This window comes from Odocoileus virginianus, chromosome 8 (assembly GCF_023699985.2).
Source record: "Odocoileus virginianus isolate 20LAN1187 ecotype Illinois chromosome 8, Ovbor_1.2, whole genome shotgun sequence".
NCBI classification, from domain to species: Eukaryota; Metazoa; Chordata; class Mammalia; order Artiodactyla; family Cervidae; genus Odocoileus; species Odocoileus virginianus.
This window is the reverse complement of record NC_069681.1, coordinates 78,303,300-78,317,649: the sequence shown is the minus strand read 5'-3', so window position 1 is coordinate 78,317,649 and position 14,350 is coordinate 78,303,300. Positions and strand designations below refer to the sequence as shown.

The window sequence follows — 14,350 nt, the reverse complement described above, 5'->3', positions numbered from 1 at the left end:
TTGTTGGCACCCTGACTCATGGTCTCAATAACTGAAGGACATTTAAAGAATATGATTGCTCCCTCTCAAGTGCTGAGTTTACCTCTGGTGGCCTCAAACTCTGCCTGCCCTACCATGAACAACCCCCACCCCAAGGTGTTTGGCATACCTGTCAGCTTTGTGGGTTTGAGCAACAAACCTTTCCCTGGCTTCCCTGGTGGCTCAGTGGTAAAGAATCCACCTGCCAGTTCAGGAGACTTGGGTTTGTCCCTGGGTCAGGAAGATCCCCTGAAGAAGGAAATGGCAGCCCACTCTAGTATTCTTACCTCAAGAATCTCATGGACAGAGGGGCCTGGTGGGCTATAGTCCATAGGGTCGCAAAAGAGTTGGACATGACTTAGTGACTGAACAATAACAACAACCTTTTCCAGTCCTCCAGCATCCTTCCAAAGTGCAATTGGGATTTTTCATTTTACAGCTAAAGAAATGAACACAGGTGTTGTTATCACATATTAGGCTGGGGAAAATGAAGAAAACATGGTTGAAATTTAAATATTAATTTTTCATTTAAGATGGAAATGTTCCCTTTTGACTATTAATAAAAATCATAACACTGGAGAAAATAGGTTTGGGGGGTGAAATCCTCCAAATCGTATGGCTTTTTCATTTTTTCTACAGAGACCTACTCCAGGTTTTCATTCATTCAACTTACTTGTGTGTCTTCAGTCACTTAGTTGTGTCCGACTCTTTGCAACTCCGTGGACTGTAGCCCACCAGGCTCCTCTGTCCATGGAATTTTCCAGGCAAGAATACTGGAGTGGGTTGCCATTTCCTTCTCCAGGGATCCTGGCCCAGGAATCGAACCTCCATCTCTTGTATTGGCAGGCAGATTCTTTACCACTGAGCCACCAGGGACGTCCCAACTTACTCAGCAAATATTTATTAAGTATCTACTACAGCAAATACTGTCCCAGCTACTTGTTCAGTGGTGAACAAACCAGACAAATTTAGCCCCCTCATTGGTCTTCCATTTGACTGGGGAAGATAGATAATAATAAATAGTAAACAAATGCATAAGATGTTAACTGTTACAAAGAGGGACCTGGAGAATGCAAGGGAGTACTGGTTTGGATCCAGTGGTCAGAGAAGGTCTCTCTACGAGGAGAAATTATACCCTAAAGAAGAGGAGGAGCAAGTACAATATAAAGAAACAGAGGCATGAAGCAGCATGAGTGATTGTTCAGTATTGCTGGGGCCGTGGGTCAGGAAGGAGAACCAGTGAAGGGAAGACTGGAGAGGTGGGAAGAGGCATATGACAAGCTTGTGGATCTCATGTGTGACTTCCACTGCTGTATCAGATATACAGCCTATAAATTATTTTCTAATTCCAGAACTTCCTGATTTTGTGAATCCATTTTCCTTTCTCCACCAGCATGTGGTGTAAGCGTAACAAGCCCGTATTGATTTTTTTTAAATTTATTTTTATTTATTTTTTTATTTTATTTTTCCCAATTATTTTTATTAGTTGGAGGCTAATTACTTTACCTTATTGATTTTTTAATGGAAAAATAGGCCTTTTTTCTTACTGATAATATTAGTTGTTTTTTTTTTTAACTTTTGATTTTGTATTGGGTTATAGCCAGTTAGGGTTTCCCTGGTGGCTCAGAAGTAAAGAATCCGCCTATGATGTAGAAGATGCAGAATGCCCCAGGTTTGATCCCTGGGTTGGGAAGATCCCCTGGAGGAGGGCATGGCAATCCACTCCAGTGTTATTGCCTGGAGAATCCCCATGGACAGAGGAGCCTGGCAGGCTACAGTCCATGGGGTCGCAAAGAGTCGGACACAGCTGAAGTGACTAACACACACACAGCCAATTAACAGGCAACGTTGCGATAGTCTCAGGTGAACAGCAAAGGGACTCAGCCATACATGCACATATATGCATTCTCCCCCAAACCCTCCTCCCCTTTACTGATTTTATACCCATCTTTTCCAAGTTGCCTTGCTTTACAACTTGATTGATGGTTAGAGCCTCTTTTCTCACCTGGGTGATGCAGAGAACCTAAGGTCTTCCATGGCTCTTAAAGATGACTTCTGTTAAGTTAGCAGAACCTACAGGAGCTCCTGTGAATTCCCAAGTTTCCAACCTCACTTATTGGGGCTTTTTCACTCCAAGTCTCAGTGTGGTTACTCAGATTTAACATTAAACTGTGTGTCTGAAATATACATGGTATATGTATTACAGACACTTGATAGTCTATAATTTATGCAATGAAAGTAATAAGCGTTCTTGATCTATTTTTCATAGGGCTTTTGGGTAGTAGTTACTTTAAAAGGACCCTCTTAAAAATAGATCTGAAATAGATCTCACAGGCTGTATTTATTCATTCAAAAGCATTTATTGATGTCCTACGTTATGCAAAATTGCAGTGCCTGGAACTGGGGACACAAAAATGAATAAGATAAAATCTTTTCTTTCAAGGAACTTCCAACTATTAGTGATTCTTGTAGAAATCTGATGACTCTCTGCCTTTAGTATATATGTAGAATGGTCTTAGGTCAATGGTTAAAAAGGTTTTATAAAATTTCATAAAAATAGTTGAGTTCTTTGATTATGCATAAGCTCATGTAAAGCTGGATTTATCTAACATGCTGACTAGAGGCGAGAGGGGGGAAAAAAACCAGAAGAAAAGTACTAATTCATGGTGCACAACTTGAGAACCTCCATTGAACAGCTGCATTGGAACACTCACCCTTTTTGTTCACATGGAGTTGCTCTCTGGAATCCTCAGATATCCATGGTCGCCCAAGGGCTCCTCAAATGTCACCAGGCAACAACAAAGTAACACACATGAAGCAGCCCTTCTGTGACATTCTTTATGAAAAGCATTGAATTAAATTATTGCATAATGAATGATCTGCATATGAAAGGCAATGAACTACTGGAGAACCCAACTGAAAACAAGGCTGAATTTGATTCCTACCTCCACTGATAACTTACTGGCCCTCTGAGAGATCTTACTGTGACCCAACTTCCCTATTTGGAATATGGGAAATATTAATAATGTACTTACGACCTCAAGGCAATTATGAGCTTAATTTAGGGAGATCATTGTAACAGAGAAAACTCCTATTTATCCCTGACCCCATTCCTCTTATCTTCCCCCCGCCCCAACTCTGGTCAACCTTCCTAAATGATTAAGAAATTTCCACTCTGGTTGAAACCATTGCAGTGGTTTGTTATAACCTATGGAGTTTCTAGGAAAAAGGGCAACAGCTACACTGAGACTCAGTGGTAAAGAATCTACAGTACAGGAGCTCCAGGAGACCCAGGTTCAAACCCTGGGTCGGGAAGATCCCCTGGAGAAGGGAATGGCTACCCACTCCAGTATTCTTGCCTGGAGAATCCCCGTGGACAGAGGAGTCTGGCGGGCTACAGTCCATAGGGTCACAAAGAAGTGGGCATGACTAAGGCAACTTAGCATGCACACATGTGCCATTGATTGTGCTATTAAGCATTATTTTATTTTATCCTAAAGACAAAGACCTCCTTTATTGGTTATCTGTTTTATATATAGTAGTGTGCATATGTTAATCCCAAGCTCCTAATTTAGTTTTCTATGTTTGTGGGTCTATTTCTACTTTGTATATACATTCTTAAATTACTAAATAAGATAACCTATGTGAAAGCATTTAGACAGTCATTTTAATTAGTTCACAAGTTTCAGTACAGAAGAATCACCTGATGCCCTTTTTTTCTTTTTTAATGTTTTATTTACTTATTTGTCTGCATTGGGTCTTAGTTGTAGCACACAGAATCATTTAGTTGCAGCATGTAGGATCTATTAATAGATCTGATCAGGTATTGAACCTGGGCCCCCTGCACTATGAGTGTGGAGTCCCAGCCACTGGACCACGGAGAAGATCCCCATGCTCTTTCAACTTACATAATCTGGGATCCACTGGCAAGAAAGTCAGAAGAAGATCCAGGAACCTGCATTTTTAAGATGCTTTCCAGAAAATTGTGAAGGTCTAGATCTGTGGGACACACTTCAAAGACAACATTTTGTCACATAGTGGATGCTCTAAATACGACCTCCTTTCTTTTTTCTAGATGCCTGGGTACAGGAAGAAAACCAATGACAGCAGCTTTAAGTTCAGTACATAGGATATGAGTTCAGTTATAGGATACTGTGTGGTTTACTCTACTTGACTGAAATACACAAAAATGAAACTTCATTTCACATTTAACCTCTTAGGTTGATGGCCTCTGTAAAACTTCAGTGTTCAAAGTGGTGCTTGGGTAAAGAAAGCTCCTACAGAAGCTCTGGTGTGATAAATCTCTTCAAGACTCCTCCAGCACAAGGAGCAGCTAGAGTAATGCCAGGTGGGGATGCAGGGGATTTCCTGTTTATTCTTTTTACCAACTAAAATGATTTTATACATCCTGTGATTTTTACAGTTGTTCTGAAAGGAAGCTCTTATATTTAACTCCATTGAAATGTAGTACTTATGTTTTTGGAGGAGGGGAAGATGGGGATAAATCTCCTTTACCCGTCTCACTAGTTAATGAATTATGTATTCTTCCAGCTTTACTTCTCTGCTGTCAATAACAGAGATGATGTTAAACTTCATAGGACTGATGATGAATTTCTAAGGTTCATAAGTTATGTGTCAGACGATTCAGGAGGCAGTGTATAAATTTTTGGGCTCTTCCCCCACTCCTTTTCCTGTCCTTTTGGCATGTAACATTTGGATAGTTTAGTCCAGCTCATAACAAGAGAAGGGGATTCAAATTAAAATTCTTCAAAGTACCTCACATAAAAAGGTTTTGTGAAGAAAGGGATCCAAGCTCACATCACAATTTTGTATTAATTCTGACTTGTCTAATCATTGTCTTTGCTCTCTGTGTATAGCATAGTCAGGTGGCGCCTGTGGGCAGAGCTGTTGCTTAGTGACAGCAAGCAGAGTGTTTGGGAAGGGCCCTCATCCCATTCTCTTCTGGAGCTGCTGAGGCCTTATATCTCGATAATGTCAGCCTTTTTAGGGTTGAATAAAGGCTAGAGATAGGAATTAAGTTGAACGTGCACAATTCAGCATCAGTAGGAAGTACAACTATTTGCCCTGAAAGCTCAGTTGTGTCCATGATGTTTTCAGAGAGTGACGAGTAGCCTATGACACTCAAAGCAAACTAATGGCAGACTTTTTGATGTTAGGTTCAGAATCCTTTCAGTTTACTTAGTACAAAGAGAAAAGATGTGATATATACTTTTGATATACAAGGAAGAAAAAAATTAATGACAGTGAGACAGACCCAGCCAGAGCCAGTAAGAATAACATTTACTGCAGAGCCTAGAAAAGCACTCCACTCTTCAGAAGGGAAGGTGTTAGGCATGAACTTGACATTGATATAGGAGATCAGTAGAGTGAGAGTGTTAGTTGCTCAGTCGTGTCTGATGCTTTGTGACCCCATGGGCTGTAGCCTACCAGGCTCTTCTGTCCATGGAATTCTCCAGGCAAGAATACTGAAGTGAGTTGCTGTTCCCTTCTCCTGGGGATCTTCTGGACCCAGGGATCAAACTCAGGTCTCCTGCATTGTAGGCTTATGATGATCAATCTGCAAGTATTTATTACTACCCTCAATGTGCTCAATAGATACATAAAAACAGAACTTTTTAATATAATGGAAACAGAGTTGTTTTTGTTTAATTTAGGTAATCCAAATATGTTAATCCCTTGAAAACACATTTTGAAAAATCACATATCTCTTCATTAAACATTGAGTGAAAAGTAGAAAGCAGTCAGATCAGTAGGGGATAGGAAGGTGATGAAACACTACATACCTCTCCCTGAAGAGTTTACATGAGCATTTTCAAGATGTTTTTGTGAACAAGTTGTGGAGGATTCTTTTTTTTTAAGTAGAGAAAACAGTCTTGATTAATACCTTGATTTTGAAGCTTCAACTTGAATTCTCTATTTGACATCACCTTTTGTTTTTGTGTTTGATATAGTTGGGTTGTAAAGACACACATTGACAAAAATCTTTTAGAACTTTTAATTCTGGATAAAATAAATCCAGTGTCTAAGTTAGGTATCAGCCCTCACCCTCTATATAAGGAGCTTTTGTTATGCAGGAATGCCCCAGCTGGGGAAATGCCAGTTAATAGATTCAGACAGATGGATTTTGATGAGAGTCTACACTGTTCACACCCCTTTAGCAAATGTTTTCTAATATTCTCAAGTAACAACCTTAACTTGAAAACAAATATAGATTTGCTTACTTTAGAGTCAGTAGTTGTTATTATCATTAGCAGTATATAAAAAATATCTGTTCTGTTTTTGCATATTGAAGTGCTAAATTCATATATCACATTATATCTCTAGACCTTTGGCTGCCTTGTACATACAGAGAAAACACACACACGCTGAATTTAGAACAGACTTTGGCAGAAAATTATTTCAGCTGTTGTGAAATATTGCACTTTAAAAAAAAGCTTCCCTCCCCACCAAAGTCCAAGCAATTGTCAACTGTGGAAATAGCCTTATGAAGTTTCCAAAGGGAATGCAAGCAAATCCCTCTGGTTGTTGTTACTTTCTTCTCAGTAGAGACTGTGAAACTAGACCAAAAAGGAATAATATTAGAAGAGAAATCAGACCGGTCCAAGGAGCAAGGGAAGAGGGTGTTTCTCACCAGAGCCATTTCGTGGGGTCCAGTGGTCTGTTGCCTGGCACTAACTTAATTGAAGGTCAGAGTTTCAAGTTGAAAGTATAGGAAACTGGGAAGGCAGATCAGAGATGGTGCTTGGAGGTGAGAGTATGACTGTTAATATACCGAGCACTCTCCTTGAGGACAGGGAACTTTGCTGGGTGTTGTGGGTACAGTTGGAAAACAAAGATCTCCTAAAACCTGCCGTCTAGGGATACAATGACTTTATACAACAAATAGCACTTTTAATTATCTAATTATGGTTGTGGAAAGTGCTGTACAGAAGGAAAGGTGCTATAGCAGTGTGGCAAGGAGACTGACAGCATCTGGAGGGTTGGAGAATACTTCCTTGAGGAACAGCGTTTGAGCTAAGTTCTAGAGTGCAGTATAAATTCCTAAGCAGAAAGGTGTTTTTTAGAAAAACAAACAAACAAACAAAAAAAAACGTTTAAGGCAAAAAAAAAAAAAAGTTTAAGGCTGTGGGAGTAGCCTCAGAGTCTGTGAAGCCTCAGAGTCAGGAAAGCACTTACTTGGGTTAGAACAGGAACTAGAAGGCGCCTGGAGTGGATGGAGACAGAGAATCAGTAGGGGACAAAGCTGGTGGGCATTGATAACACAGCATCACACATTCTTAGGAGACCCCCTTCACATTTTCTCTGTGTGTACCATGGTGGCTCTGGTTGATGATGCTCATTTTCCCTCTTAAAGAAAAAAAAAATCAGGACTTTGAATTTATTCTCTTTTTCTGTTACAGTTGTTACCTGTCTCTGTTCCACCTCGGGTTCTTAAAACAAAAAAATTGTTTTCTGTGTCTCATGAGAAAATCATACTACTACTAGTTCATAATGGCATGGCAAGCTTAATTTAGTATCCACAGTGGCTTTGTATATATTTCAAAAACTGGAATATTAGTTCAGATTAGTAGAAATGTGAGCTATCTTATATTATCAAGGTATATATCGATTTAGGTTTTAAATATGGCAGTCTCTTCTTTTTTACTTTTGGTTAAAGGACTGGTTTAGGAAAGGAAAAATAAATCAACTCTTGTGTACCAAAATAGAAGGCTTTCCAGATTCTATTTCTGAATAGCTGAATAATGTTTCCATAGCCTTTGCATCACATCTGCATATGCAGCAGCTGCTCTGTCATTCCTAAAACTCTAGCATTTGTTCATATTTTAAGATGCTCTACATTTTTATGAGCAGATGTAAGAGTTCAAGTTTTATTTGAGGAAAACACGCCTTTCCAAGTTGCAAAATATAATTTCTGGTTCATTTCTTAGGAAATGAAAATACAAGATACATTTTCTAATGCACTCTGGTGGTTTAACTTCTCAGCCAACTATGCAGAGGGCAACGTAAACCACAGATGTTGGGCTCCTTCCACCTGTCGGACAAGGTGTCACTGATTGCATTGTTTTGAAGACTCATGTTACTAAGACTTGGGGCTTAATTTTAGTTTATTTGTACACTGTGTACGTTATGAAGTAATATAAGCCATCCTTGTTAATTGTCATCATCAGATTTGAAAAATAATATAAGTGAGGCTATTAGATACAGTGATGAGTAGTAGTATGAAATTGGTAAATGATTTCAAAGTGGTGAGTAGTAGTATGAAATTGGTAAATGATTTCAAAATGAGACTGAATATTTGTTAGGCCACTGCACTCATGCTAATCACAACATTGTGATTAATGAGTGGTGAATTGATGGGATCTGCTGAACACCTACTTTACTGAGAATATTCTTTTGCTCACAGGTCATAGCAGAATAAAGAGAGGGAGAGAGAGAAAACAGAGCCTCTTCTTTGTAAGAAAATAAAAAGTTTACCTGATAGACAAAATATCTTTGATGATGCTTTTAAAAATTCCAAAAATTACCAAAAATCACAAATGAATGCTCTACCAACTGAGTGTATAAATGCCAAAATAATAAAGAAGAAAGTAAATTCCAATCAGCATAGATCGTTTGTAGGAGGCCTGTGAAAAGAGACAAATTTTCCTTGATTGGAGAGGAAGGCCTGTGGCTATGATGAGGTCCAGAGAGGAGGAGAGCCCTAGTTCTGCGTCTGCTAGGACATTCTCACAGCTGTGTGGCTGGAGGCAAGATAACGCCACCACTCAAACTCAATTTTATCATCTATAAAATAGGGTGGATTATCATTTTGTTGTGAGATATTAAATAATATACGTAAGAGGATGGTGATGGAACAGGGTTAAGTATTAATACTTAAAGTGTCAAGCCTTTATTATTTATTGTTATATTCATGAATAGAAATTGTAGGAATCAGCCTTGTTGGGCACACAGAAAAAGCACAGAGGAAGGAAAAGCACAGAGGAAGGAACAAGCCTGCAGAGAAATAAGTCAGTCCATTTTAAACAATGGAAGTGTTATTTCCAGCAGATTAAATATATTAAATATTATTTTAAACACCCAGTGTTTAATGATCCCCGTAAAGTTGTGTAACTTTTAAATGTCCTTAAAAATCTAGATGTTATTCTATACCTCCACAATTAGAAATACAACTAATTCCTGACTCACCTTTAAACAATGTGTTCCTTATGGAAGAATACATTGTTTAAAGAGTGTTCACTCACCTAAATGATGGAGAGTGTGACACTTTGATTCAAAGTTCACTAGTCCAGTTTTCCATTTAGAATCATATACATAGAAAATCAATCTTTTAATCATTTTTAAAAAGTCTGTGGGTAGAAATGTGACCTGGAGAAACATACATTAAATGTGTAGTATGAATATACTTTGGGAATTTCCAGGTTCTGAAAAAGTCACGTGAGGAACACTGGGAGGAAGACCTGACATGCTAGGGTCACGTTCAGAAGAATGCCGTTTTCTCATGCTAGTTCCCTAATCCCTACACACACTATTCCAAGAAACCCGTGCTGCCCTGATCCCAGCGCAGGTGGTTGGGTGCCCTGATTCCACCCTGGGTGGCTTCTGTGAGGGAAAAAATGCCCTAGAGTAAGAGATCCTGGCCCAAGTCACTCAACAGAGCCAGCTCTATTTTCTCATGTTAAATAAGTATCAGTACCTTAGTCTTTGTGAAAAGACTAAAAGAAAGAACATTTGGCGGCAGGAGGTCGGGGGTGGGTGGGGGGTGGGATTCAGTAACTACATGACTTGCTACAATCTAGATATTCAACAATTGCTCTTAGATGTCGCCAAAAGCTATCCTCACCTTGTTTTGTTTTAAACATCTATTATTAGGCTTCATGATGACTTCTCTCTAAAATATAAGCTCATTTAATATTTATAGTAGTAGGCACTACTATTCCACAATTTTACAAAGGAGGAGACTGAGATGAAGTGAGATGAAATAACTTGTCTCAGGTCAGGCAGTTAGCAAGCCAGCAGGTAGGGCTTTCACCTTAGATATCTGGTTCCTCCAAAGGGGTGCTCTCCCCGTTCAGGCTGTAGCACCTCATCTATCCTGGGGAAGTATAATAAGGAACATAGGAATATGCATCTTTTCTCTGTTGAGGGTTTTGTATAGACTTAGAAACAGTGAACTGTGGGACTGAAGGAAACTTTAGAGATCATCTATGAATCCAGATTCTTCTTTTACAAGTTCTCCCTAAAGACCAGAGAAGTTAAGTGATTGACTCACCATCATAGTGATGTTGGTAGTAGAAACGTGGTAGGTACCCAGGTCTCCTGAGTCAGTGCTCTTTCCATTGTGCTGCCTTTCTAACATCATAGGAGATAATCTAATTACTGTTAAGATCATATTCTTTGAAAAAAATTGAGATATAATTCACATAAAATTCATGCTTATGAAGTATGATTTTTAGTGTATTCACCAAGTTGTACAACCATCATCACTATCTTATTCTGGAACATTTTCATCACCCCAAAATGCCTATATGTAGTCACATCTATTTCTTCATTCTCCCAACCCTTAGCAACAGTTAAGCTACTTTATGTCTCTATGAATTTGTCTGTTCTGGATATTTCATATAAATAGAATGATATAGTGTGTGCCTTTGTGCCTGGCTTCTTTTGCTTAACATGATATTTTCAAGGTTCATCCATGTTGGAGCATGGATTAGTGTTCATTCCTTTTTTATGACTGAATAATATTGTATGGATATACCACGTTTTACTTATCAGTTCATCAGTTGATGGGCATGTGGATTGTCTCCACTTTTTGGCCATGATGAATAATGCTCCTATGAGCATCCATGTCCATATTTTTGTGTAAACATATGTTTTCCATGTTCTTGGATATGTATCTGTGAGCAGAGAAGAGGAGGGCAAGGAATGGGGCACTATAGCCTCAGAGGTCAGGAGGGGAAGAATCCTATGATGAACTGAAGTGGCACTAAACCAGGAGAGTATGATATCTCAGAAGCCAAGTGAAGAAAGAATTTCAGGAAGGAGGGTGTGACCAAAAGTGTCAAAAACTTCTGAGATGTCTGGAAAGATAAGGACTGAGAAATTGTCATTGAACTGGCAAGATGGAGGTCATTGGTGACCTCAAGAAATGAGTGTGCTGAGGTGGTAGAAACCAAAACATGGAAGAGTGAGTTATTCAGGATAGAGAGGAAGGTGAAGAAGTGAAACTACTACATAAGTCTCACATGGGTGCTATAATATATGCTCAATAACACTATTGATGCTTGTAATTTGAGATCCAATTCAGAGGGATCACATATTGGAAAGGGCACAAGCTTTGAAGTCAGACACACCCAAGTTCAACTCCAGTAATATCACCTGCTTTTTCAGTGATCTTATACAAGTGACTAGTTAAGTCATTAGACTTTATTTTCCCTCATCTATAAAACAGTGATTATAATACCTGTCATACAACAATGATATAAAGACTAGTGATAGTGAAAAACCCATCCTGGGATAGTTTCTGGCACACAACACTCACACTGTAAAGTGTCAATTTTATATTATTCTTTTTATTATTTTTTAAATTACCAACCAAAACCAAGGCTGCTGGTATTCTATGTTGCTTATCATAAAAAAAAAAAAAAAAAAAAATCTAATGCTTTGTAACCCAAATGACTGGGAAGACTTTACAAAAGAGGAGTCACTTCACTTCTGTGTTTTGATGGATGACTGGACGCTTTCTTGGGAAAGAAGGTCCAATGGCATATACCTGACGGGGGGACCACATTTGAGAGAGAGCGCATGTGTACAGGGGTTGCCTGAAGTAAGACACAAGCTGGAGAGAAGGGCTGAAGGTAGAGTGTGAAGACCCTTATACATCATGCTAAAATAAATGTGATCTTTTATAACATTGTGTTGTTTAGTCACTAAGTTGTGTCCGACTGTTTGTGACCCCATGGACTGTGTACATTATGATAATTATTTCCGTTTTATTACCAAAGCTCAATGCCTCTATGAACCTGAGTTTTAAAGGGGTACACTTACTAACTTCAAGAGCCACATGGTAAATAGCATTCAAGATACCACAGAAGCCCATGGCATTCACTTTAAAGATAAATGTACAACCATCTGGGCGCATCAGCCATCGCCATCAAAATACTGGTGCCTTAGTGACAGTCTGATGAAAATGTAATGACTTCATGGGGAAAATGTTATATGAGGCCTCCAACTGATCATTTTTCCTTTACTATGAGGTTATGACCTTTCTTCTTTTTGATTTTAAAATGTCATTTTTAATATTTATTTTTATTTACTTATTTGGCTGTGCCTTGTCTTAGTTATGGCTTGGGAACTTTTAGTTGTGGTACATGGGATCTAGTTTCCTGACCAGGGATTGAACCCAGGCCCCCTACATTGGGAGCAAGAGTCTTAGCCCCTGGACCAGCGGGGAAGTCCCTAAAATGCCATTTTTAAACAATAAAATGACAAAAAACTAAAAGGAAGATAACTTCAGTTTTTAAAAATCCTTCCCTCAGTCTGTTAAATCTCAAAATCTGGGATGATTTGTCTTAAAGTACACTGTCCCTTAAATCTGTAAACGTGTTTCACTTAATTATGAAGGGATCACAAAGAGTCCATAAATGCCATTGCTGCTGCTGCTGCTACTGCTAAGTCGCTTCAGTCGTGTCCGACTCTGTGCAACCCCATTGACAGCAGCCCACCAGGCTCCCCGGTCCCTGGGATTCTCCAGGCAAGAACACTGGAGTGGGTTGCCATTTCCTTCTCCAGGCATGAAAGTGAAAAGTGAAAGTGAAGTCACTCAGTTGTGTCTGACTCTTAGCAACCTCATGGACTGCAGCCTACCAGGTTCCTTTGTCCATGGGATTTTCCAGGCAAGAGTACTGGAGTGGGGTGCCATTGCCTTCTCCGAAATGCCATTGCTATTGGTAGATAATCACTGAGACACATAGGAGTCTTTAAGGATGTTCTTCTCATGCTTCAGGCAGCCATTCAAAAGTCCCTAAAGGAAGTCTCTGTACATACAAAATGTGAAGACCGGTATATGCATACAAATACACAGTTGGTGACTCCCAACCTCTCCTGAAGGAGGTTGATCAGATGCTTAGATCATACAGAATATTCTTGCAAGATATCAGCTGAATGGAAGGATTTGGTGAACTGGATAAAGTGGAGAAGGGCAGTTTTACCAGGAGCTTTCACATGCTAAATCAAGTTTCTGTAGTTTTTGTTTCACATTTGCATTACTAAGAGGGTTATCCAAGGGGAACTGTGTTCTAGCTTAATAAAAATATTTTATAAAGTGTTTTATGTTCTTTCTTCCCAAGGATGTTATAGATTACACACATCATTCAGATTTTACATAAACCTTTGTAATGTCAGTATAAGGGTGGGCTCTCCCTCTGTCTCATTCTATTGATATAAGCTAAACATTCTTAGTAATCACATACATTCTAAACAGAGTATACTGCCAGGTACTATGATTATAAAAGAACAACTTCTAGTTGTAACTTGATTACCAGGTATTAGATGGGAATGAAGCACTAGTATCAGAGGAGTACACCAGCTTTGGTATTCTGACAGACCCAGGTTTGACTCCAGTTACTGGACAGCTGAAAATTTTGGTTGGTGTTCTGTAGGGAGCCAACAAATTAGATGCAGGTGGAAGTTTGGACGAGTAGGTTGCAAAATGCTCTTCAAAACAGGTGACTATCAAAATGAATTTTTAAGAATAAGCAGAAATTCACCAAGGATGGGAGGAGGGAAGGATGCTCTGGCAAGGATCGGCAGCATGCACAAAGATTTTTAGGCATGATGGCAAGATGGAAGCATAGGTTCTAGGATTACTGACCCCAAATCAAGATGTCTGAGGAACATACAAACGGAAATATTCAATGGGGTTTGGTGGCTTCTGCCTGGATTCGTGTGAACTTTAATTAATAAAAGTACGAATTTATTATGTGGGCCTCCCAGTGAGCACAGGACTGGAAAAGGTCGAGTTTGTATTCAAATCCCAAAGAAAGGCAATGCCAAAGAATGTTCAAACTACCACACAATTGCACTCATCTCACAAGCTAGCAAAGTAAAGCTCAAAATTCTCCAAGCCAGGCTTCAGTAGTACATGAACCGTGAAATTCCAGATATTCAAGCTGAATTTAGAAGAGGCAGAGGAACCAGAGATCAAATTGCCAACATCCGTTGGATCATAGAAAAAGCAAGAGAATTCCAGAAAAACATCTGCTTTATTGACCACACTAAAGCCTTTGACTGTGTGGATCACAACAAACTGTGG

The 14,350-nt window shown here is 39.2% G+C and overlaps 1 protein-coding gene and 1 long non-coding RNA gene across 5 annotated transcripts in view; one reads left to right on the top strand and one right to left on the bottom strand.

Moving 5' to 3' along the window:
• Nucleotides 1–14,350, top strand: part of STARD13 (StAR related lipid transfer domain containing 13) — a 495,175-nt gene that overhangs the window by 288,164 nt on the left and 192,661 nt on the right. The window contains exon 1 of one of the 4 annotated variants that reach the window (XM_070471787.1): nucleotides 4,239–4,366. The exons of the other annotated variants lie outside the window; for them this stretch is intronic. Within the exon in view, the coding sequence (XP_070327888.1) occupies nucleotides 4,243–4,366 (124 nt within the window). The 5' untranslated portion in view covers nucleotides 4,239–4,242. Of the gene's footprint in view, nucleotides 1–4,238; nucleotides 4,367–14,350 lie in introns of those variants that run through there. 4 annotated transcript variants of the gene reach the window in all.
• Nucleotides 4,360–14,350, bottom strand: part of LOC139036358 (uncharacterized) — a 47,130-nt gene continuing 37,139 nt past the window's right edge. Inside the window, exons 3-4 of the long non-coding RNA XR_011489147.1 lie at nucleotides 10,310–10,389; nucleotides 4,360–7,386 (exon numbers count right to left, since the gene is read on the bottom strand). This is a non-coding gene — a long non-coding RNA (uncharacterized lncRNA). The remainder of the gene's footprint in view (nucleotides 7,387–10,309; nucleotides 10,390–14,350) is intronic.